At 36.2% G+C, this 27,572-nt stretch overlaps 1 protein-coding gene across 6 annotated transcripts in view; it reads left to right on the top strand.

Moving 5' to 3' along the window:
• Nucleotides 1–27,572, top strand: part of LUZP2 (leucine zipper protein 2) — a 463,398-nt gene that overhangs the window by 368,994 nt on the left and 66,832 nt on the right. For all 6 annotated transcript variants that reach the window (XM_074336147.2, XM_074336145.2, XM_019742592.3 and 3 more), the window contains one exon: nt 27,441–27,515. In XM_074336147.2, coding sequence (XP_074192248.2) covers nt 27,441–27,515 — 75 coding nt within the window. The remainder of the gene's footprint in view (nt 1–27,440; nt 27,516–27,572) is intronic.

Genomic DNA, 27,572 nt, shown 5'->3' on the forward strand with positions numbered 1-27,572 from the left:
TAGGTGGTTCTGACTGATCAGGAGGCCCACAGGTTCTGGTTCTGATTCTGTTTTCTTTTTCTTTTACCAGTTACCAGCTTAAATGTCTCCACTGTAAAGTGAATATAGGACAAAAGGACAGAGAAATGAGTCTGGTGATATAGAAATATTATTCTCAGAAAATAGATTCTCCCAAAACCATATCACAATCTAATATTTTCATATTTCTTTTTAATAACCAATTTAATGAGACTGGAAACTATTGCTACTTAATGGGGTAAAAAACTTTTCTCATTTGAAATTATCAACTAGGCTGTGAAAAGAGAGGCAAACTCGAATAGTCTGTGTAATAAAAGAAAAGAATGAGAGTCTTTGGATTGGTGTCACCTATTTTGGACCTTTATTAAGCCTGTGTTTTATTCAAAATTAGACTCATTCTCTTCACCTCCAACCCAAACAAGAGGCAGAACGGTGCAGCACTTAAAAGCTGAGACTCTGGATCCAGACCTCTGTGTTTACTACTGGCTGTCAATTTCAGTATGGATTTGGAACTGAGTGAACATATGTCTGTTTTCCCTCATTTGTAAAATGAGATTAATGTTAGCTTCTATATCATACAGTTACTTTGAGAAGTTAATGAGTCGATACAAGTAAACTATAAATTTACAATAGTGTCTGGCACCTATTAATTGCACAAGCATTAGCTATTATTATTCCCCCCCCCCCAAAAAAAAAAAGGTAAAAGCTTTACTTTCTTTTGATCATATTTTGATAACCAAGTGTTTGGGGTTTTGAAGGAAGCTTGGCTATAATCCAGGCTCTTCCTATCTGAACTGAGTTGCATGACCTCTCTAAACTGTTTCTCTACCTGCAATATGGAAATCATCACATGCTGCAGAAGGGGTGTGTGTACAGAGAGGGCTGTGAACCTACTGCTGGAGGCGCCTGGCAAATGTCCGCTGCTGCCATGTTCCCTTCCCATTTGTTTTTGGAAACATATGCAGACAGAAATAGAAGGATAAACTTCTTATCCCCTTTTCCATGTTGGTCATAGGCAAGCCTGAGAGAGGATTGAGAGGAACTGTTGTGTTTCGATAAGAGGGATATGAATGGAATCCACAGGATGAATCTCCCTGGGCATGGCAGTGGGAATCCTCTCATCATCTCAAGGAAAACGTGGAAAGTCAGTTTCTTTCCAATATCCATGTATGAAGGTGCTGTGGCATCCTGAGATGTTGGCTATCAGTACATTTTATTTCGTAACTCTGGCTAGTTTTCTCTCATACTCTAGTTGGGCTTTACTTAACATTAATTAGGATTTTCCAAAACAGTGGTAGGATTTTCATTCACAATTGTATACAGTAAATTATAGCATTCCCTATTTTGAACTTTCACCTGTTTACTCTCTCTGGTGAGAGAAACGTATATTAGTCAAAGGCTCTAATTGCACAAATAGAAATACTAGTCTGCAAGGTTGAATCAATCAGCTGGGGTTAAGCAGAAATGAATGCATTCAATGAATGTTTCTCAAATAACTTCTATGTGTCAGACACGGAGTTAGATGCAGTTTATATAGCCATAAATAATCTAAATGTAGCACTTTCTATAGGGCGTTTATGGCTATTTCAGGTAAGTGGAGACTTATGGGTATTGCCCAATGTTCTAAAGCACCACCATTTGTAATCTTTGTTTTTGTAGTCTAACCTCCCACACACCCTGGTTCCCCACCAGATAGAAAATGTTTATTTGTTCATTCATTTATTCATATTAAAATCTGTTTTATTGAGGTAGAATTTTCGTTCAATAAATTAATCATTTAAATTGAAGAATTTGTTGAATTTTGACATATGTATACATATATCATATAAATATATATGTGTGTGTGTGTGTGTATATATGTCTACACACACACACACACACACACACATACATACACATTGCACAATTGTCAGCATAATCCAGACTTATAACATTTCTGTAATTAAAAAAGAAAGTTACCTTGGGCCCCTTTGCAGTCACGCCGCTCTCCCCATTCTAAAACTATTGTTTTACTTTTTCTAGCATGTCATAGAAATAGAAACACTCAGTATAATGCTTTTTGAGTTTTTATTCATGCTGTTGCATCTGTCAATCATTTGTTTCTTTCCAATTTCACTTCATCTAATTTCATTTGGTTGTTTCCAGTTTGGGACTATTATGAATACAGCTGCTATGAACACTCACACAGAGGTCTTTGTATGGACATATATTTTTATTTTTCATGGATAAACCTTGGAATAGAATAGTTAGGTCATATGGTAAATATGTTTTATTTTATAAGAAACTGAAAAATTGTTTCTAAATTGGATGTACCATTGCATCCTCCTGAGGCAAGTATAAGAGGTCTACATTATCTTCTTTCCTGCCAATATTTACTTTGACCAGTCTTTTAAATTTTAGCCTATTGCATGTGTAGTAGTAGAGCATATGGTTATAATTTGCATTTTCCTAAAATTACTGCTGTTGAATACTTTTCACATACTTATTTACATTTGTATATCTTTGTTGAAAGATCTATTCAAATGTCTTACTCTTTTACACATTTTGTTTTATTTTTTGTACTGATGTGTCTGTTTTCTAATAATTGAATTTTAATGTTTTTTTTATGTATTCTACGTTATTTATCAGATATATATTTTGCAAAATCATGTCTTGCACTGTTGGCTTTTCATTTTCTTAACTGTAACTTTCAAAGAGAAAAAATATGTTTTATTTTTAATGATGTCAAAGTTACAAATATTTCTTTGATATTAGAGCTTTTTGTGTCTAAGAAATATTTGCCTAAGGGTGGCCGGTTAGCTCAGTTGGTTAGAGTGCGGTGCTAATAACACCAAGGTTGCTGGTTCGATCCCCACATGGGCCACTGTGAGCTGTGCCCTCCTTAAAAAAAATAAAAAAGTGAAAAAGAAAAGAAAAGAAGTATTTGCCTCACCCAAGGTCATAAAGGTTTGCCTCTCTGTTTTCTTTTAGATGTTTTATACTTTTTAGCCCTTATAATTAGGTCTGTGAGCCATCTTAAGATTAAGTATGAAACTTAAGTTTTGTACGAAGTGTGTATAAAATGTATTGGGAGGTTTATTCATTATTGATTTTCAATTGTTCCAATTTCATCATAATTTATTTTTAACATAGTAGTGATTGGACTGAGAATTGGGTAACTGATGGGTGCAGAAACACTGCGTAGTGTGCAGATTTTTATGTCACTGAATTCATGGATTTCTGCATAAGAAATCCATGTAAAACTTCTTTGACAAGAGGTGTGGATAGTCTTTGTTCTTAACAGTTCGGCACAGCAGTTAAGTACTCTGAACCTAGAATGTTAAAAGCTTAGAAATCAAGCCTGGGTTTACCACTGACCAGTATAATTTGGGGCACATTTTTCAACTTCTGGGTCTTAACTTTATCATAACATTGGACTTCATCATTTTGTTCAATGCCTCCTAGAGAACCAAGTGCTTTATAAATGTTAGATACTATTATCCTCCTCTTCCGCCTCCTCTTTCATCTTTTTTTTATAAGCTCATTGTTTCAGTCAGGGGAAAAGTATTTGTCTGATTCTCAGCCATGCCGGCCATACTGCTCTGAGCTCAGGTGTCCCATGCTGTGTTCTGCTGTAGTTATCTGTGTGTCTGCTGCCTTTCCCTAGAGAACTGAGAGCTCTTGTTTTGAGGGATCTGCATCTAATACTGATTTACTCTAATTTATTTAATCAAAAAGGATTTATTGAGTTCCACCATCCCTGTATTAAGTATCTCACCTATGTGCCATGGACAAAAATAAGTAAAGTATGTTTTTTCCATTCAAAAGGGCCACAGATAATAATACTGACTTTTGTATGAAATGTGTAGTATTCGCTAAGCAATGTGCTATTAACTTACATGTGCATGACCACAGGTAATCCTCACAACAACTCCGTAAGGCAGTCATTCCCAAGCCTGTATGAACATTAGAATCATGAGGAGATGTGTTTAAATGTCTAAAGCCCAGGCAACATCCTGGGCTTGTCTAAAAACAAGTATTTTTTTGAAGCATCCCAGGTAATTTCAATGTAAAGACAGGTTTGGGAACTATTCCTTAAGGTCAGTGCTATTATCAACTACGTCTTGCTGATGAGGTAACTGTGGCTCTGAGAGATTAAGACACTCTTACTCCAGGAAACCGTGCACCCAAATATTACATCCTATAAATAAATTTCAGTAAATTGAAGTAAAATCTAAGCATGTATATTTTTGCTGTGTGAGATCATATATTCTCATAAAATATACTTATGCAATATGCATATGTGCACACACGAGGTCTGACAATTAAGTTAATAAACTCATCCTAGCAAAAGTGCTACATACCTCATTGCTGAATATCACTATGGTCACCTTAGAAGTGCTCCCCTTGGGAAGCTATGCACCGATGTCAGTGCCTAGTCCACCCTTCAAAACAACTTTGTTTTTCTGGAATGGCCATCAGAACTGTCATCGGATTACCCTTGATATCCTGAATGTCATCAAAATGTCTTCTTTTCAATATTTCCTTTATCTTTGGGTAAAGAAAAAAGTCACTGGAGGCCAGATCAGGTGAGTAGGGAGGGTGTTCCAGTACAGTTATTTGTAGACTGGCTAAAACCTCCCTCACACACAGTGCCATGTGAGCTGGTGCATTGTTGTGATGCAAGAGCCATGAATTGCTGATGAAAAGTTCAGGTCATCAAATTTTTTCACGCTGCCTTTTCAGCACTTCCAAATAGTCAACTTGGTTAACTTTTTGTCCAGTTGGTACAATTTCATAATGAATAAGCCCTCTGATAAAAAAAAAAAAAAAAAAAAAAAAAAAAAGGTTAGCGACATTGTTGCAAAAAGTTCCTTAATTGTCAGACCTTGAGTAAGGACAGATTGGAAGTATGTGAGAATTGATACAGAGCAGTGAGTAGGAAAATTGGTAAACCTAACATCACTTTTGGGGACAGTTGAGGTTATGGTGTTGTGGCTAGAGCATTTAAGAAACATTTTGAAGAGACATTGAGATTTTACCTAGGTTTGGAAGTATAAGTAGTTGTGCAGGTATAAAAATTAGGGAAGATCCTTGTTTCTTTGGAGGCCGATGGAGCAGCATGATCAAGCAGCTAAAGGCATGAGAGGATATGGGTGTAACAATCTGGCAAGTAAGTGAAAGGCACTAGTGGTGACCTGGCAAATGTTGACACCCGGAGTCAGAGCTGGAAGGTGAGCCCAAGTCAAATATTAGAGTGTCTGGTATTCCAGGATAAGGTCTTTAACTTTACTATTTATTAGCTTTGCTGAATTCAACTGAAGATTAATATGGATAGATCCACCTTTAAGGGACATTATATGCTCATATCTATATTAATGCAAAGTTTTGATTTTGAGTACACTACTGTAGAAAGCAGTGAGTGCCAAATCTTGTCTTTAAAACTGTGCAATTGAAAACAAAAATTCTTTGCAAGCTGGAAACCACATTTTAACGTTAATTGTCAGATGCCACTGTCGAGAAGCACATTTCCCTGAATAGACTCCCATTTGCCAGTTCCAGAGATTAGCAATATAATTGGATGTCAGAATGCATCCTTTCTGCATCTTTCTCCACTCCTCCCTGCTGTTTTCATAATAGGAAAACCTGAAAAGAATGAAGCAGGTGATCTCACTTATCTAAGTCGGGAACTCAAAAACCTGCAGTAAGCTGAAGAAAAACGTTTCCAACATGATTCCCCATTTATTTATAACCACACAAAAAAAATTATTGTAAAATTTTCCTTCTAAATGTTTTTCTACATCTTCACATTCTTTGTGTCAGTTCAGACTCTCCTCACATTTCCTGAATTACTGGCAGGACTCTCTGACTTTAGTGGTTTCTTTCTCCAAACTATCTCCCACAAAGTCAAAAAAAGGGTTGTCTCTTTAAATTTTAAATATGGCCATTATTCCACTTCTAAATCCATCATTATCTGTTCAATCCTTATAGGATTATATCTGACCTCTTTAGTATGGCTAGCAAAGCTCATCTCTACCTGTTTCTTTAGTCTCATCAATGTCAAACACTGAACTACTTACTGAAGATTTGAATTTATTGTAACTTTCCATTTCTTATCTATGTTTTTCTTCTGTTTGTTTTCTTTCCCTAACATGTTTTTCCAGTCTTTCTTCACTTGGTTAATATTCTCTCTCTCTCTCTCTCTCTCTCTCTCTCTCTCTCTCTCTATATATATATATATATATATATGTGTGTGTGTGTGTGTGTGTGTGTGCGCGCACGCGCGTGCACATATATATTATTTTTGCACCAAACTTATATATATATATAAGTTTGGTGCAAAAGTAATTGTGGTTTAAAAGGTTAAAAATTGCAAAAACCACAATTACTTTTTCACCAACCTAATAATTACCTGTAGAGCTCATCATCCTTAAGCCCTGGCTCTCCCCTTGCGCAGAACCTGTGTGCCACTGTACCTTGGCTGGTAGTGAGGTCATTGCCTCTTTTTCCCTGAGCAACACCACAGCTCTACAAGTAGGCATGGCCGGGGATGGTAGTATCTGGTCTTCTTAGCTTGTCCCCCCCTGGGTAGAACCTCTCTGTCTTATTGGTGAGCTGGAGTAGGAGTTTGGGGGTAGTCAGGCCTCCGCATCCTTACCTTGTCATATGCAGTATAGTACTTACACCACGCAGTCCTAGGGAGAATAAGAAACACTGTTGACCTGCCCCTGACTGGGTGAAATCATAGCCATAGACTGGGAGCTTAGGGGAGAGGGAACCCCGTCTTCTTGGCTTCCCTCTCCTAAAGCAGAGTGCTCAGAGTAGAATTTCCATCACACAGAGCTGGGGAAGATTGGGAGGTTGTAGGGAGTAGTGCTTACTTGTCTTAAAGAGTTTTAGTGGATTTTTTGGATGAATGTTTATTCATTTTCTGTATGTCCTTAGTACAGTTTCCAGTGATTTTACCAGCTTTTTAAAAAGTAATTTTCACCAGCTAAATGATTATTTCACTGAAGAGAGGTCACTGAGCTCCTCCTCCTTCCACTGCCATTCTGGAACTCTTACCCCATTATTACCCAATTTTAAAATTAGAGCTGTGGTGTTATCTTCTCCCTTTCCTGATGCCCTAGGTTGAGGTATGGGACCATCTTCTCTTCCTACACTATATTGGAAATGTCTTTTATGTCTCTAATTCTCCTCTAGTTCTAATTTTCTCAACTTCTTTCCTGGTCACCTATCTTATCAACCCTTATGTACTCTTCAAAACACAATTAAGGTTCATACTCACTGGCACTCTCTCCTGTCTCTTCACCCTCAGGTCTAGGGATACTCTTCCATGCTTTCTGAGCAACCTACGTACATTGCTATTTTAGTGCTTACTGCATTACATTTAAATTATATATTTGTTTCACCTCAATAGTGTCTGTAATCTCAATTACACTTATTTATTTATTTATTTATTTATTTATTTATTTATTTATTTATTTATTTATTGTGCCTCTAGTCTCTAGACCAGCACCGGACACAGTTAATACTTATGAGTTAATTGGAAACATGCATTTTGCGAGTAAATCATGTGCTATGTACAGTGCAAGGTACTGGAGATACAAAGGTATAAAATAACGTATGCTATACCTGCCTAGCAAATGCCGTTTCATTAAATAAAGAGGTCAATGGAAGAAGAGTGCAAATCAGAGGGTTATGTCAATCACCCAGTGGTAGAGTGAAGCAGAGATCAGGGATCTGAGAGCTTCCTGTGGCTGGAACACACAGTACGAAGGAGGGTATAGTGAGAAATATAGTTAGAGGGATAGGTATTACTAAGATAATGTGGGGCTTGTAGGATGTGTTCAGAATTTCCACTTTTATTTTAGAAGAGGGGTCAGCAAACCATAGCCAGTCCCAATGTGTTACCTGTTTCTGTATGACCTGTGTACTAGACATTGATTTTGCATTTTTAAATATTTTTTTAATCAAAGGAAGAATGATAGTTTAGCTAGTGTGAACATTATTTCAATTCAATTTCAGTGTCAAAAAAATAAAATAAAACACTGGTGTTGGAATACAGCCATTCTCATTTGTTAATGTACTGTCTGTGGCTGCTTTTGTGTTATAGGGACAGAGTTCAGTGGTTGTGATACAGACTATACGGCCCTCAAAACTATCTGGCTCTTTATCAAAATAAGCTTTTTCAACCCTAGTCCTGTAGTAATGGAGGATATTGAAATGTTTTAATGAAAATATTTAAAGGGTGCATAATCACATAGCCATGTTTTGTTTTTGGAAGGAGGGCAACTTAGAGGCAGGAAGACTAATTAGAGGTGTGTCGGAAGAGTAGTGAGTGGTGTGTCAGAAATCACCCCTGGCTGCATGATTTGCTACAAAACTCATGGGACTCAGCATCTAATCATATGCAAGACTGTGATTTTATAACAGCAAAAACATACAAAGCAAAATTAGCAAAGGGGAAAAGGGCATGGGCAAAATCGAGAGCATACAAAGCTTTAGATTCCAAGAGTCCTCACTTAGTGAAGTCACACAGATGGGCTTAATTCCTTTACCAACAAGTTGTGACAACACATGTGAAATATTTTCTACTAAAGAAGTTTGCCTGAACCTAGGAGTCCAGGATTCCTTGAGATACTAGACACAAAGGCACCCTCTGCCTAACATATACCATAATTCCAAACTCCTAGAAGGAAAGCAGGTTTTCAGCTTAATCCATATTACTTGCACAGATAGTCTACTAGCACTGAGTCACTCTTTTCAGTGAATGGTGGAACATTCCCAAAATTCAAGTTGCCAGATGTAAGCTAACAGCCAACCTAGCAAGCAGGTCTTTGTAGGGATAGCAGTTTCACTCCTGGTATATTCATTCTTTTCTGCATATGAGGTTATTTCAGCAGTACAAATTGAAATGGTAGTAACTTGTACTAAGTTGCTAAAATGTAAATTAAAACAAGAGGACAAGGTTGAAATATACTTCAAAGGTACCAGGACTGACAATTAAGTTTGCGAACATGTTGCAATGATGTTGCTAATCTTTTTTGATATCAGAGGGATTATTCATTATGAATTTGTACCACCTGGACAAACAGTTAACCAAGCTGACTATTTGGAAGTGCTGAAAAGGCTGCATGAGAAAGTTAGATGACCTGAACTTTTCACCAACAATTCATGGCTCTCACATCACGACAATGTACCAGCTCACATGGCACTGCCTATAAGGGAGATTTTAGCCAGTAAACAAATAACTGTATTGGAACACACTCCCTACTCACCTGGCCCCCAATGGCTTCTTTCTTTATGTGAAGATAAAGGAAATATTGAAAGGAAGACATTTTGGTGATATTCAGGACATCAAAGCCATTCCAGAAAAAGAGTTCTAAATTGCTTTGAAGGATGGGCTAGGTGATGGTGTCGGTGCATAGCTTCCCAAGGAGAGTACTTCGAAGGTGACCATAGTGATATTCAGCAATGAGGTATGTAGCATTTTTTCTAGGATGAGTTCACGAACTTAATTGTCAGACATCATATATGTCCATGATTTAGCCATGAACTGTATATGGTAAGTGAAAGGGGAGAAGATTGTGCAGGAATCTGGCTTATCAATAAATGTTGGTAAACCGATCTGTTCTAAGGTTGCATAGTATTTCCTTCCAGTTGAAGAATAAACTGACATGGTGGAGGGAGGGACTCAGCTGATCAACTTGTTTACCGCATGTCAAGAAGCACTGTGGTTTTATGTATGTATGTGGATATATATTTAGCTGGATATGCATATATGTATGCATATACAGATGTATGAATTTGGAGAATACTCTAAAGATACTATTAAAATGATATTTTTCACCTTTAAGATCTGAGTCAGTTGAAAAATAGCACAGCTATGAGAAGGATGGAGAGTGAAGAGAAAGCTTCCTCCAGAAATTATGTGCATGCACACACGTGCACACACACACACACACACACACAGACACACACACACACACACAGATCTGACTTCTACTGACAAGCATAGTGATCAGGCAGTTACAAAATATATTGTTTTTCTCTTCACTAGCATCAGTAGTTGCACTGGCTTAATTTGAACAGCTACATTTATCATTTATGAAACATTTTGAGTGTATTGATATTGAGGTTATTTCCACTAGGGAATATATGGGGTTTATACTATTTGTTAAGCATAAGTCAGGATATGAGTCTTCTCCTGAGGCATACCAGGAAAATCATAATCTTCAATGAAAAGTATGCTATTAACTTCTTCTGCAGCAGTCCTTCTTAATGCTGGATTTGCATCACCATTTATGTGCAGATATTTCAAAATACTAAAGCCCATGCTAAGCCACTTTAGAGTCTGCCTCACATTGCTTGGGTTGGAGAACAGATATTTTCACACACAGTAACCTCAATCTAATGATTCATGATTTAAATGTGTAGAGGTGCACAGGTGAGAGACAATCAGAATTTTTGGAAATGATTTGAAAACATTTTTTTTTTTAATTTTTTTTAAGCTTTTTTAGAGAAAACATTTTTTCTCTAACTGAAAAAATCAAATTTCTCTTCCTTTCTTGTCTGAGATGAGCTTAATGTAACTCTTCTTTGTATCTCAAATGTCCACCCTGAGCTGTTTGGGTAGGTTACTGGGTTGAGTAGGTAAATGGGTGTGTGCATCATGGATGGATAGCTCAACACAGACATAGATGAATGGGGAGATGGATCAGTAGATGGATGTGTGAGTAGGTAAATAGAGGACTATAAGGATAATAGGATAGAGGGTGTGTGAGTGGAAGGATGAATGAAGAATGGATGAGTTGACCAATAGCTGAATTAATAAATGAATGGATGGATGAATGAATGAGAGAATAGGGGACACATAAGAAAGAACAGTAAAACATATAACACCTCCTTACAATGTCTAATTTACCAAATTTCCCACAAAGAAATTGTTTTTCCATGTTCAGTAAACATTTGTCATTAAAAAAAGATTTATTTATTCATTATTTATCCAATTGTAAGTTCTTTAGAATTAGATGATGATATTCGATACAGGAACTGTGGAGGCTAAGTAAGTAAAACAAAGTGACAACTGAAAGACAGGTGAAATAGCCAAGTTTTTTTGACAGCTACAATTACAAGGCATGTGACCTCTCTAACTGTAAGGATAGATCAGTGACATATGAGGAAAGCCAACAAAAATTAAACACTTCTTCTGTTATCTTTACAGAAGCAATATAGCTAACAAATTGGGTTATAAGGATGAATTTTTGCTGAAAATAAAATGGCAGTTCTAACTTCCTGGTAATTATTCCAAAACAAAGCAACAACTCTTTGTTTATTTTTCTGTCTTTTTTTTTTCTTTTTTCTTTTTTTTTTTTTTTTTTGCATGTATTACCACATACAAGCCTTAGAACACTCTTTGATGTGGTCAAACATTTTAGTACTATTTTACCAAGAAGTAAATCCTACTGAAGGGTCTTTCTAAAATTCTTTGCATCTCTAGATTTTCTTTATCTTTTTTGTTTGTTTTTAAAGAGAAAAAAAATAAATGAGGATAATTTGAGGGGCCTCTGGGACAACATCAAGCAAACCAACATTTGTATCATAGGGGTACCAGAAAGGGGGGGGGGAATTGGAAACCTATTTGAAGAAATAATGATGGAAAACTTCCCTAACCTGGCAAAGGAAATGTATATAAAAGCCCAGGAAGTACAGAGTCCCACACAAGATGAATCCAAAGAGGCCCACACTAACACACATCATAATTAAAATGCCGAAGGTTAACAACAAAGAGAGAGTCTTAAAAGCAACAAGAGAAAGCAATTAGTTACCTACAAGGGAGCTCCCATAAGACTGTCAGCTGATTTCTCAACAACTTCAGGCCAGGAGGGATTGGCATGAAATATACAAAATGATGAAAAGTGAAGACCTACAACCAAGATTACTCTACCGATCATTTAGAATCAAAGAACAAATAACTTCCCAGATAAGAATAAGCTGAAGGAGTTCATCACCACCAAAACAGAAATAAAAGGAACGTTAGAAGGATTTAAGAAAAAAATCCCCCCCAAAAATCAAAAGTATGAATAACAAAATGGCAATAACTACAGATTTATCAACAATTACTTTTAATCCATAACTTTAAGTAGATTAAATGCTCCAATTGAAAGATAGCGTTACTGAATGGATAAGAAAACAAGACCCATATATAGCTGAGTACAAAAGATTCACTTGAAATAAAAAGACTGACACAGACTGAAAGCAAAGAGATAAGAGAAGATATTTCATGAAGTAGAAACACAAATACAGCTGGGGTAGCAAAACTTATACCAGACAAAACAGACGTTTAAACAAAGCCTCTGACAAGAGACAAAGAAGGATTTAGCAATCCCAGTTCTGAGTATTTATCTAAAGAAAGCCAAAACACTACTTAGAAGGGACATGTGCATCCACATGTCATTCGCAACATTATTTACAATGGCCAAGATGTGGAGGCAGCCTGGGTGACTGTCAGTGGATGAATGGATAAAGAAGAGGTGACATATATATATATATATATATATATATATATATATATATATATATATATAGCAAGACAAAGCAACAACTTTTTTTTTGTTTCTTTTCTTTTTTGCATGTATTGCCACATACAAGCCTTAGAACACACACACACACACACACACACACACACACACACACACACACACAGACACAATGGAATATTATGCAGTCATAAAAAATGAAATCTTGCCATCTGCAATAAACTGGATGGACCTAAAGGGTATTGTGCTGAGTGGAGTAAGTCAGACAGAGAGAAAAACTGCAGCTCTAGATTTTTAAGGTGACACATCCCTCACAGGAACAATTGGTGAATCATGATGTAGATTTGAAACTTTCTTATTTTCTTTCTGCATTATCTTTTATGGTTTCATGAAATATTTCTCACATAAAAACTCCAGTTTATATTTCAACAGTTTTGCTCTTTGTCAATTGGAGGGAGAGATCACGTTTCATGTCCCATTGCAGTTTATTTTATATGGAATTAAATGAAACCCAAAACAGCATAACAAGTGGAAACAAAACTGTGCATTATCGTTTATAACCTCAGACTAATAGTCTTAATAAAATGAAGGCTTTGAAATCAGATATATGAGACCAACTGCCAAATTCTAGTGAGGCACATTTGGGCCATACAGGCTTGGTTTCCTTTATGGATCTCTTGCCTCCTTTGCTAAGTGCTTGTAGCAATAATAGTTATAGAGGTTTGTAAAACAAACAAACAAAAATAACTTATTTAAATATCAGCAGAGTTCTTGGCACATGGTAAATATTCCATAAATTTCCTTTGCTACTATTATTCCCATTTTACAAATGAGAAAACTGAAGACTTGAGAAAATAAGGGTGTTGTTGATAATATTAAAGCTAGTAAATGGGAAAGAAAAGACAAAGCACAAGTATTTTGTTATGTTTCAGGACTCTTTCCAGTACTCCTAATTATGCACACTTAATGATAAAGATTGGGTAATGGGGTGAACAAAGTCCATGTGGCTATTCATGTAGATTGGTGCTTAGGAGCCAATTGTATTTGGTGCCAACTGGTGGCTTTAATCGTTATCCTAATTAGCTCAAGTAAAATACACTTAAGCATTAGGGAAAATAAAATTGTGCTATTAGATATCAGAATATCTTCAATCAGTTTTTTTCCCTCTAGTAGTACAATTTGGGAACTAGTTTTCTGTAGCCTGGAAAGAAATTCTACATTCTTCTCGCCACTTGAAATGTAATAAAAGTAAGTCAAAATTGAAAATCCCCACCAGAACTTCATACCATGCTCTATTGTAATACATGCCCTATTTAAACTGGTAAATAATTGCTAGTTTATGCATCATATCATCCTCTGCAGTCCACATTCTTGGAGGGTAGAGTCTGTGTTTTATGCATCTTCCTTATTCTTATCATTTACGTATTGATTGGCACATGGTAGATAACTGATAACTATTCATGGAGTCAACCTGCATTGTTTTGAATACAAGTCATCATTTTAATAACAATTCAGCACATGTACTGGCAACTGAGGTTGGCAAGAATTCTAGATCTGGTAATAAATATTAAATAAATGTGGTAGTAGCCTGATAATAAATGACATCTCCCTTTAATCATAATATAAATTATTATTATTTTTATCATTTGTTGAGCACCATTTGTCATGATCAAATTTAAAAGTGTTTCTAACCCTTACAAAGACCTTGAACTCATATTGTAAAGATAATGTATTCAATCAATAATTTTTTGAGAGACTAATATTGCAGGTGGTTTTCCAAGTGCTTATAAGATTCATTAGTGAACAAAAGTTCCCTGTTTTTGTAGAGCTTACATTTAAGTAAGTGTGATAGGCAATACTTAATAAACAGAAAAATTATTTATGTAGTATATTAGAAAGTTCAGTGCTATAGGAAAAAAGAAAAAGTAGAGAGAAATAGGAGATTGGTAACTCTAGGTGGGAAGTGAGGTAGTTTGCAGTATTAATAGTCTAGAATGGATTCTTTAAGCAAGTGACCCTTGAGCCAAGAATTATGAGTGAGGGATTTGAGAGAGATAAGGATGGCCTTTGGAATCATCAAGACATGGGTTTGAATGTATTTATTCTATTTACTATCTATACAGTTTTCTGGACCTCCACAAACTTCTGTGTAAATCGTTTAGAATTTTATTTGCATATATTAAGCACACTATAATGTATATTAAAAAATAAAAGGTGCTAAAAAGTTAGCTCATGTTATCTACAATTGCATGACAAATGAGACATTGACATAGGTTGCAAAACTCTTTGTCCCATCTCTGGGTGAACTGCGCATTTCTAGGACTTCAGATATTGCCTAGAGTTTTGCTTACCCTTGTCATTGCCAAATTATGACTTTTGCTTCAACTTTTAAATTCAAGTGAAAAGAATAAAATAAGTCCGTTGGTAAATAGACCATGAATATGTATTAAAAATCTCTGCTAAAAGGCATTAAAATGAATTCAAAGGAAAAAAAGTACACATTTACAGTGGTAGGAAGTTGACAAGGTGGTATGTAAATGTTTCCATACCTGCTGTTTTCAACAAAATCCACTTAGTGGAATAACATTTTTTAAAAGGATGTTTGGGAAAAGCACCCAGAGCAGCTGCTGTACTTTGGCAGTAACAAAATTAAACAATTGGCTTCATCCAGCATTCAAATGGCAGGAGGATTTGCACAAATAGAAGGGATCATGACATTCAAGCAGATTCACATAGGAAAAAAAAAAGAAAAAAAAGTACTTATTCAAAATATTTACCACTAACTGAATTCTGACATCTACAGAATTTTGTGCTGGATTGTATCCACCATCCCTCAGCACTCTGACAGTATTGTTAATAAACCATCAACTCCTGTGCCTGTTAGAAGGAAAGGCAGTCACTGCATGTCATGTCAATTAACTGCCAGAAAAAAGAGGTTTACATGACAAACTGAAAAGCCTCCTAGAGGAGCATTCTTTGGACTATTAAAATGAAGCCTCAGAATCCTCAATTTTCAACTAGGTAGAGAGTTCTTGTAAACACTGCGGCTCTTCAGGTGCAAATGAGGAAAAGAAATAATTCAACGATCTTGAGAAAAATAAGAAACCTGGTTTCTTAGTACAGTGTGTGGCATCAGCATCAAATGTACTCATTTGCTCATTCATTCATCTAGTATTTATTCTTCATCCACTAAGTATCTGGCACTGTTCTAACAATGATCTATTCAGTGGTTAGCAAAAGGAAGCAATCCATATTGTGAGTAAGCCTATTGTCTATGGGGAAATGAGACATTAAAAATCGGATAGATAAATGTATAGATGACAATTGTAAGTGGTAATTAACTAGTATGCATCCACATAGGCATGCAAATTGTTCAAATATTAAAACACTTCTGTATCTATTGGTAAATAACCATTTTCTTCTTCATCTTGGCCCTTTTCCGGTAACCCTTCATCTCTCCCTGGCTGTCATTAAGCATAATGGCTCTGCCATAACACCTTGATAACCTTGCACATCTCTATGTAGGTCACATAGGCAAAGCTAACCTATAGTTTCACCCAAATCTTGGTGGCATTCCTTGTGATGGAATATAGACCGATAGGTGGTCTTGTTGGAAGCTGTTACAACAGTTTCTAATCTACATTCCTATCTCACAGGAGGCTCCATGAAGCAGTTTCATCTGCCCTCATAATGCCAGTGAGGCACAGCATTTTCCATATCACACCTCTCCCCTCTTTAGGGTAAGGATGTAGGCTATAAAACTGTGTTGCTGGTGTTAGAATTGGATCCACAATGGCAGAGAGACCTACCCCTTGAGTTGTCTGTCACATGGCAACCCTGGTTTGATGTCATCTAGTGATATCACAGATGTGGCTTGCTAATACCATGCTGATCTTCCTTATGCTTCCAGTGTGCATAGTAAACTGTCCAAATTGATTTGGGCTCATGTCTCTTTCCTGGCTGATGCTGTAGGAGTGCAGCAAGCCTACTTAGGAGCTGCCACAATGCTTCTGCTTAGGGATTGCTTGATGGCCTGACACCTGTCAAGCAGGGAACTCCTAGGACCCTGCTCCAGCTTTCAGGGCTGAGTCATATTTTATTGGTTCATGCCCATTTCATACCACTTATTTTCTGTTTTGAAAATCACAGCTGGTAAAAGTAATAGAAAGAAAAATACATAGTATTTTTACATCGGATACTATAACAAGAATGCTAAAATTATGTTTGCCGTTCAGAAATGGATCTCTATGGTATTTACTGTGTTTCCCTGAAAATAAGACCTAGCCAGATCATCAGCTCTAAGGCTTCTTTTGGAGCAAAAATTAATATAAGACCCAGTATAATTAATATAATATAATATAATATAATATAATATAATATAATATAATATAATATAATATAATATAATATAATTAATATAATACCAGGTCTTATATTAATTTTTGCTCCAAAAGACGCCTTAGAGCTGATGGTCCGGCTCGATCTTATTTTTGGGAAAATGTGGTAGCATTTCAACTGGAAACTAAAGGGTGTGTAGGAAAGGACCAGGGGGAACAAGGTAGCAGGGAATTTTCCATGAATCGAGGCAGAAAAAACACATATTTGAAGACTGAGGTGTGGAAAAACATGCCTCATTCCATGAACTATAAAGAAGGCCAGTCAGATATCATATAATGCACTTGGGTCAAAATATCTCTTCTCTTCTGACAGCCTAGTAAAACATTTAAAAGTCCACCCATAAAACAAATTCCTGAGATTTCAAATAAAACATCAATATAATTTTGTTGTCCCACTATGTGAAAGACACATGATTGTTTTAGTGGTAAATAAAAAAATGTTTAAGACTTTAGACTGTGAGCTTCATAAAGATAACGTTGTTGCCTTATGTTGTTTTATATTCATAATTGATTTCATATCAGAGTGTTGAAAATAATATTTGGTAAATCAAGATGTGAGAAAAAGAAGGAAGGAAGCAAGGAGTGAAGGAAAGGAGGGAAGAGGTGAAAGAAGGATAGAAAATTCTCTGTTTAGAGGAATATAAAATTTATAAAACGTCCCCTAAAATTTATTAGCCTTGCAGTAAATATCTATTGAAAGTTTGAATGGGAGAAGAGAAAGATATTATAAAGAAATGATATATAATGAAACACATAATAAAAAATAGAATAAATTATATTCTGCAATAATTAACCTGACAATATGTAAATTCCAAGTAAAGAGCATACTCTTGTGATGCAACTTCACACAGGCTTCCCTGAAGAGCTCCTAGCTGGCTTGCCCAGTGCAATTTAATGAAGAAAACGGACACAGAACAATAATCCCATGACCAGGGATACAAGACAATAGTATTATAGAGCTAGGTTGGGTGGGGTAGATTGCGTAGTCACACAATAGTGATAGCCTCTAAAGACAGTGTAGGAACAAATTGTGCAGAGCTTCAAACTGAATATGAAGGGATCTGCATTTTATTATAATGGTAATAAGGAATAACTGAAGTTTTTATTTTGTTTTGTTTTTGTTTTTTATCAAAGAAAAACAGGCTAAAAGAAATGATCATGAAAAACAAATGTAATAGAGTATGCAGAATGACTTCCTGGAAGGAGACAAGGGAGAAAAATAGAGACTAAAGGCAGTGAACGTAATGAGAGAGTTGCAGCAATCTAGTAAAGAGTGGAAATGAGGACCTACTTTAGTAGTCATACTAAAAACAGTGGTGAGAAAAATAACGTCAAATTCATGACTGAATGGACATGGGCAGAAAACTACTTTTGAGATTGAGGCAGAGATGATGTGTGTAACATATGCAATAATGATCCCCTAACAGTATCTACCTCTGAATCCCCAGAACCTGAGAATGTTATTGTATATGGCAAAAGAGAATTTGCAGAGGTATATACATTAAGGATCTTGACATGGGAAGAGTATCCTGGATTATCAGAGTGGTGCCAATGTAATCACAAAAAATTTTATGAGAAGGAGGAGAGTCAGTCAGAGAAGGCAATGCATCAATGAAAATAGAGGTTGGAGTGGTGTGGCTACAAGCCAAGGAATGTAGCTAGTCTTTAGAAGCTGGGAAAGGGCAAGAAACAGATTTTTTTCCTAGAGCTTTCGGAAGAAACCAGGTTTATCAACACCTTGATTTCAGCTCATTGAGATTTATTTTGGTGTCACTTCTTGTTCAGTGGGCTTTTCTTCTGATATCTTTACTTTTTAAGTTCATCCAGTGAAATTTTCCTTTCTAAAATTGCCATTTGATTCTTTTTTTATAATTCAATTTTTGCTAAATTACCTATCTCTTCACTAATTAAGAACATATTTTTAATTTCTTGATCACGTTTTTAATAGCTGCCTTAATGTGCTCCCCTGTTTTTTGTTTGTTTGTTTGTTTGTTTTTGCCTGTTTTCTTTCCTGTTTTATTTAACACATGGGCCATCTATATATTGACTATCATTGTCTTCATTTTTGTTTAACTTTGAGTCATGTTTCACTTCTTTGAATATCTGCTAAGATTTTATTTTGTGCTAGACATCACCAATTATGCATTAAAGAGATTCCGGGTTTTATATTCTAGTTTAAATTGTTAATTGTTGTCCCATAATGCAGTTACAATACTGGCATTCACCTTGATGTAGAGTTGGATGTGTACTTTGTTAGTTCAGATATGTAGACAGTCCATGATAATACCTAGCTCCTCTAACTTGACAGAGCTAAACCTCAGAAAAATATCTCCTCATCTCCACCTGCCAGAATCTTGTCTAGGTTTTGATTTAGCTTTTTTAAGAAAGGCCTAAAATAGACTTTATACTAGTAAATGATCCCATAGTAAATTAAAATCTTAGTCTTTGCAAACCATATGGCCCCTATGGCAACTATTCAAATGGTTATGCAAAAGCAACTAGACAAAACATAAATAAATACAGGTAGCTGTGGTCCAGTAAAATTTTATTTACAAAAATGAGCAAATTGGCCAGATTTGGCCTTTGGACTGTAGTTTGCCAACCATTCCTCTAGTGAATTACTCTAAAAATGCCTGTGGTGTTAATAAGGTTATGAATGTCTGTAGAATGCCAGAGCTATTCTACAATGCTCAACATCTAGTGTTTCTGTTCTGTTCAGCCATATAACAGTTACTTTGTGACAACCTTATATAATATATTGTCCTGTGTATATGCGATACAACTCTGCCAAGGACTGAGAAGCACTTGCCCCCAGACTGACTTTTGGAAGCCCTGCCCCTACTCACCTCATTGTTCTCTGCTGCCCTGCTCCGTATCATCCAGCCTTTTAATCTGACCCAAACTCGCATCTCTGCCTCCACAGCTCAGTGCAACTACAGTGAAATGCTTGGGCTACAACCCATTGCACCTTAGTCAGGAAACTGTCCTCAGGCAGAAAGCTGATATAGTCATGGATCTCATGTAGGGGGTTTCCCAAATGTCAAGTTTCACAGCCTGGAATAATTAGTTCATAGATGTTTATTGAAAGAAGACTAGTCCTATGTCAATTACTGTGTCATGTCCAGAAACAGAAGTTTTAAATCTTTTGTTTCTAAATAACAGGAAATATAAATACCTCACAAGAATTGAATTAATCAAATAATGAAATGTATTTACTCACATTAGCTGAAAATGCAAGGTTCATTTGATTTCAGGTGTGGTTTGATTGAGCAGTTTTAAAAGTAGCCAGATCATGGTATACATGTAGTTGTTATTTTCTATGGCCTACTTTCTTCATATATATATTAAGATTGTATTGGGGAAGGCGAACAGGACTTTACTGGGGAAGAATGTGCACTTCCAGGACTTTTTCCAAGTCAATTTGTTGTCCTTTCAATATTAGTTGTGGAGGGCGCAGCTCAGCTCCAGGTCCAGTTGCCTGTTGCTAGTTGCAGGGGGTGCAACCCACCATCCCTTGCAGGAGACATATAGTTTTAAACTCACATTGTTTTATTTTATTCTAGAAAGAATGCCTATCAGAGCTTAGACTTAAACATCCTCATACTACACTACAAAGAGAAAGAAAAATATATACTTTTTATTCACTCAGATGAAAAAGAAAGACAGCTGTCATTCTAGAAGCCACAGTAAATATCATCTTGTCTCTGGCATGCTGTTAATTAGATGCCTAAACCCAATCACAATCATTTGATTAGAGAGTTGAGATAGAGTAATTGCTTTAAGAAATTACATCCCCAATCTGGGAGTGATTCTTGCGAGAATCTCTCCTAAAATGTATGGCTGAGAAGGGTATAAGGCAGTTTCCTCCAAAGTCTATGTGTTTTTGAGGGGAGAAAAGGAATGAAATATCAAGTACATAATGAGAAGTTATCCACAGTAGATTTTCCATAAGTGTTACATGCATATACACATACACATGATGGCAATAGAATACTCATAAAAATTTAAATTTGAGGAAAATCATATATGTCTGCTCTTATTTCCCAGTGGAAAGGCTTATTGCACTTTATAACTTTGATATATTAAAATTTACTTTTGATATCACTTATAACCAGATGTTATGCTAAACTATTTCTACGTGATTTGAGATCAAACTTTGGTTCCTCTCTCTATATTAGTTGTTCAGTTCCAAGTCTTTCAGTATTACTCCCAAGTTGATAATGTTAAAATGAGTAGGTATTGCATCAGAGAACCTGACGGCCAAAGACAATCACGGTACTACAACTTTATACTTTTAGGAAAGTAGAAGCAGGCAGGCATTATTGACTTTCTGCCTCTTACTTCTATGGTAAAATGGACTGTAGAGATGATAGTGGTAGAGTGATGGTCTCTGTTATGTCTCTAGAGTATTAGTCACAGTTTTTGGGTTAATGCTACTGAGCAGGACATATGTTCTTTATATATACTAGTAGACTCACTGAATTTCCATAGAATATTTAATCCTATCATCCTTTCACCAACTACCAAGTATGCCCTACTGAGTACTTGAGAACATCTCTTTCATGAGTTTATTATCCTCACTGGATGAGTAATATTAAAAACACAAAATTACTTCAGTTTTCTGCAAATATTTTTAAATCATTAATCTTACCAATAAATTTTGAGCACATGTCAATTAATATATGTATATTTATTAGTTATAAATTATATACACTCATATCTTTAGTGCTTTAGAGTACCAGCTATGGATCCAAACTGCCTAGGTTTGAATTCTAGATCTGTTATTTCCCAGCTATCAACTTGAGTAAGACATTTAATAAATCTGTGTCTCAGTTCCATCTTTTAAAAGGGATGGAAACAATACTGGGTACCAGATACAGTTGTTGTGCAGAATATATATCAAAGTTCAGGTTATCATTATTATCATATTACTATTTTACTGCCATATTAAGTACATTATAAACATAAGCAGAATGAAAGGAAAGCAATGATGAGATTTAGAAAAAAAAAAAATATATATATATATATATATGTTTAAAATATTGTATATTAGACAAACCATGGATATTTTTAAATAAACATGTAGAATAGAGAATATTTTATTATACCACTTATTTTTCAATGTTGAAATCTAAAACTAAAATGCAGAATTTCTAACGTTTTTTCCCCCACATTCCAATGGAACATCTTTTATACTTACTATCCATATTTCTGCATCATTGGCTAGAACACGCCTGCATATTCTTATTGGTTCTAAAATGTAGAGCAAAAGCCATATAATTAATAACAAAGTAGTAAAGCTATGGTTAGAAAACTTCTAACAAGTTGACCTTGTTTTGTTGATGCCACCTAAAATATAAAGATCATCGTCATATAGGCTGTTATTTTCAGTACCCAAAAGACTCAGCCATTGTAGTTCTTCACCGACCTATGTCCCCAGGAAATGAGTCACAGTAGTCTTTTCAGTTTATTATTATAACTCTGCAGTGGCCAAAATATTAAGAGGAGGCTCTGTTCTGAATTTCCTATTTAGAGTTTATATACATATACATAGTTTCCTAATTTGGCCCTGGGTGTGACAATTTCCAGTTTAGTCTTTCCAAGCAGAAGTCTTTGCCAAAGAAGAGTCTGTCTAGACAACATTATGCTAATTGTCAGTGGTGCTTCTTTTTCCTATATTTTGTCAGAAGATGACATAGTCGACAGGCGGGGATACTCACCACCATACTAACGAGGAGGGCTAATTGTGATATATAGATGCTGTATTACAGAATTGTACACTTTAAACCTATGTAATTTTACTAATCATTGTCACCTCAATAAATTTTAATTAAAAAAAAAGAAGATGATGAAATAGTTGAGAATTTAGTCTGCATTGAAAGTGCTATACTGGTCCTTATATCTTCTCAATTTAGACAATATAGTCAGCTTTTTCATTTTGTTTTTCATGTCATTTATTCATTATATGTAAGGCACTACTAATTGTTAAGACTTAGTGGTGACAAAAAATAAATTTCCAGTATCGTACATTTTGTTGTCCAAGCTGTTTATCGCTCACTTGTATTTAAATCGATCTTCTAGAGCAGGTGCGAAAGAGTAGAATTATATTCCTTCCCTAGGAGGAAAGTCAACCTTGTGACTTGCTCACTCTGCTTTCTGTGTGTTGGTAGGAAAACGCACATTGGTGTATCTTACATGTTATAGTTGGTTTGGGATGAACCATGATTTTTGAACTATATTTTCTTGGCTCCTAAAAAATGGTCTTCTGAGTTGAATTATAAAATTTGTTATACTTTTATATTAGAAACTGTGCTTAGAAAAATCCCTATACTGTCTGTGTCTCTGGTATGTTTATTATCTCTGATAATGAGAATTTTGGAGCCAACAATGTTTCTTTTTGTTCCTGACTGCCAGAAGTCTTTGAACAAATTTACAGTTCAGCAACAACAAATGGAAAGAACTGTATGGGCCCATGATCAGTGCTTCCTTCTGCTGTCGCTAGCCTTCATCTACCTTCACAACCCATTCACAACACATATATGTTTTCAGTAGATCTCATATGTTTTATTGATGTTAAATATTTTAATATTTTTAATGTTAAAATTGTTTCAAGTCCCTTTTAGTAGAGGTAAGGAATAAATATGTCTATATTCTATAAATCTTAGGGAAAGTCACCAGAAAAATTACAATGGAAATAAATGGATATACTTAGTACGAGATAGGGAAAGATTAAAGTGTGAAGTTGTCAATAAGTTTTCAGAAATATTGACTCACATACATAATGTGTGAATGATGAATTAGAACCTTGCAGATTTAGCCACTTGCCAAAATTTTGTAAAATGACTCTGAAATTTCAGATACAATTTAACTCTCTAACATTAGGTTTGGTTTGCTTGTTGAGTATACATTCATGTTTCTTGGGGAGGGGGGGCAGTTTTTGCATTCAATACAGCACTGAGGTCATCCTTAATAATCTAGCTCAATTTAAGGTGTATTCTTGAGAAAAAGAGCAAGGAACAACTCCTAAAGCAATAGATTGCATGCTGGAGCTAAACCAGGCCCCCGTGTTTTGTGGTCCAAAAACTTGGAGCTTTGTAGCTCCATATTTTTTTTTAAAAGTAAATTAAGAATTATGTAATAGAGTCTAGCTTCTAAACATGTTATAATGTTTATTTAACATGAGGAGAAAATGTACGTCTATGAAAATTAAATTCATTTTTTTGGTGTTCCTTTGATTAGAAGACACTGACTTCTCAGGTGCCTCTGAGGAAGCCCCTCCCAGTTCTCTGTTTCAATTTAGACACGCTTACTTTTAGTTTAGCAGTGAGAATCTCATATTATGATTTTTACTTCACAGGATTGCTACCTAACGTGTATTGTCAACCTATATACACAGATGATGTTACCTAGTCTGAAAAAAATTAATCACTTCATAGATATTTCTTCAGTGATTGAACGTGAATGAAAGTTACTCTAGAATCGTGACTAGTCCCTCTTAAATAACTCTATCCTTTATTTCACAGGAGTTAAATTGAGAAAAAAAATAAACTTAAAATAAATAAAATTTACTACTTGGCAAAGTCCCCTGTCTTTCATAGGTCTTCTGATGTTTTAACACCCATAAAACTGCTCTTGTTCTATATAATTTTATAAATACTACATATGAATTAATCTAGTTACTGATCCTTTCAAAACTTGGATCACAGTATAATATGGGCCAATACCTGCAATTTCAACAATTGTTTTTCTTTCTTCTTTTTTTTTTAACTGTCTGTCTCCCAAGATCTCTTGGCTAGGTTTTACCCAGTTCAATGAATTCTTAAAAGAGTTAAATACTTGAAATCTTGGGAACTGATGACAATATAGCTTTCAAAGGCATATTTGCTATTTCTGGTGGAATTCATTCTACCTCCCCTGACACAAGCTCCCTGGACTGCTATATTACCGTGCACCTTGAAGTCATTCTTTAGTAGGATTCTCCTACTGTGGATGACAGGATTTGGGCTGAAAACCACACAAGGAGGGAGAAGGATGGAGGCAGAAGGACCTGTACATATGCAGACCCCGTCTGGATTGCAGATAACTGATGACAGCATCTTGGGGAAAGTGGCTGCCCACTAACGAGGACCCTGAAAAAGAAAATAGCATGACAACCTAAAAGGGGTTGGGGTTGAAGGGGGGCCTGAGACACGAGGGATTGTTAGGAAGCATGGAGGTCCCTTCCAGTTGGTGACCAGGAATGTCAAGTAACACTAAGGCTGGTATGGATAGGAGAAACATGCCCATAACCACTGCCCCATGTGGCCCACCCCTGGGATCTCCCTGTCATCCCCAAATCCTGTTCTAGGACAAAGAGCTGAGACAGATGTAAGAGCCAGTCTTTTCTTTCCTTCTGTTGGGCTCACTCCCATGGACAGAAGCTGGCTTAGGCTGGGCCTGTGGTGTCCAAGGACTATCACAGTGTGAGTCCCCGGTACTAAGTTATTGAGTAGCTGCGCCGAGGGCAGCAGTGACATGGTACAGGCAGGGTGGCCTGAGCCTGGTGCTGGGAATCTGATGCTGAGATCTGTGGTCCTGAAGTCATCACGATGTGGGGTCCAGAGGAGGAAAGGTAGGAAAGACAGAGACCAAGAAAGCCAAGCCAGGTATAGGTTGGGCACCGCGGCTGGGGCTCAGAACTTGTGAGGGTTCACCCAATTGTAGGTGCTGTCTTACTGGAAACTCTCTTTATCAGCTCCTTCTCTCTCTTTTCATTTTAATTCAGAATGATTTTATTTTTAAGCATTATATATACAGAGGGTGCCAAAAAATGTCTAGACATTTTCAGAAAGGAAAAAACTGTATTAAAATTGTAATATTCAATATACTCATATACAGATAACACAAGATGAATACAAGTTGCGTTTGACTTCTGTAATTACAAGAGGTGCTCAAAGTGGTTACCATCAGCATAATTTTAATACATTTTTTTTCATTCTTAAAATGTGTATACATTTTTTGTCACCCTCTGTATATTTATATATATGAATGTGAACATAAGATGTATTTTATGTACATGGATTAGGTAGCTATTTAGGACAAGTGCCTACTAGAAAATTATTTTCTACAAGAGTAAATTGTGGAGAATGACACAGATCAAACTAGCCATGGATACAAAGAATGTGTATAGGTTTTCATAATCAAGAACAGGATCCTCAACCTCTCCTCCCTCCTAGGTTGTCACCATAGGGCAGAAAACTTTAATCAAGGACCAAGCTTCAAGGTGCTGGTTCTCAGACTGTGAGGGAGAGGAGGGATGAGCAACTGACATACAAGCACTTTGGTTGTTAGCTACAGCCTTTCAACAAGCCCATGGCATCAGAGCACCCGACGTGGTGATGTCCTGGCCACTGAATAAATGTCAAGTCCCCTGCTGCTGATTTCTCCCTGAAAAACTCAGTTGCCTTGCCTCACAAGAACGTCAGAAAGATCCTCTGTTCCTTCCAGCTTCAGATTCTTTGCACTGGCCACGCAAAGGCCAGCAGTATAGAGAGGTTTAGTGCTGTGAGGTTCTGAGGCTCTTCTGCAAGTCTTCTGAGAGTCCACTGGGCAACTTCTTGTCAGTATATAGCTAGAAATTGGTGGAGGCTGGATTTGAACACACATCTTTCAAATCTGAGTCATTGCTCTTTTCTTTGAATAGCACACTTATGGCATTTGCAAAGGTACAGAGATAAGGTGGGATAAAGAGGTATATTGGACTAAAACTTAATAATAAACAGAGTGGATACTGTTGTATTAGCCTGTTCAGGATAGCATGACAAAATACCACAGAATGGGTGGCTTAAACAACAGAAATTGATTTTCTCATAGTTCTGGGGTCTAGAAATCTGAGATCAAGGTGCTGGCAGATTTGGTTTCTAGTGAGAACTCTTCCTGACTTACACATGGTGACTTCTCACTTTGTACTCACATGGCCTTTACTCTGTGTGAGCATGGAGAGAGAGGGAGAGAAACAGAGAGAGAGAGAAACAGAGAGAGAGAGAGAGAGAGAGAGAGAGAGAGAGAGAGAGAGAGAGAGAGAGAGAGAGAAGCATTATGGCCCCATTTTTTTTAACTCATTTAATCTTAATTACCTCCCTAGAAGTCCTATCCAAATATAATCACATAAGGGAGGGTTAGAGCTTCAACATATGAATTTTAGGGGAACGTAATACAGTCCATAACAACTAGAAACTTACTGGTGGATTTATATCACCTGTTATTTTCAGGGACTTGAGCTGGAAATTTGCAACTGGATATTTCAGACCAGAGCAATTAAGTGCATATCCATCTAGAACATCCTATTTTCTGCAACTTAAGCAAATGGCTATATAATACAGTATTTGTAACCTGAATTCTAAATGAATTTTCCAAGATAATTTTTTTTTTTTAAATTATTCGTGGACAGTGAATGAACCATGCTTAAAGTGGAGGGGAGAATATAACATTTCCTGGGAAGATTTACCTTTCTTTCATTTTACAGGCCCAACAGCTTACTGATCTGGAACAAAAATTAGCTGTGGCCAGAAATGCGCTGGAAAAAGCAGCTCTTGACCGGGTAAGTTTACATCCATGAACTAGCACAACTTTGGTTAGAAGACGAAGCTAGTGTTCG

The sequence above is a fragment of the Rhinolophus sinicus genome, chromosome 14 (genome assembly GCF_057876585.1).
Source record: "Rhinolophus sinicus isolate RSI-liver-muscle chromosome 14, RSI-T2T, whole genome shotgun sequence".
Taxonomy (NCBI): Eukaryota; Metazoa; Chordata; class Mammalia; order Chiroptera; family Rhinolophidae; genus Rhinolophus; species Rhinolophus sinicus.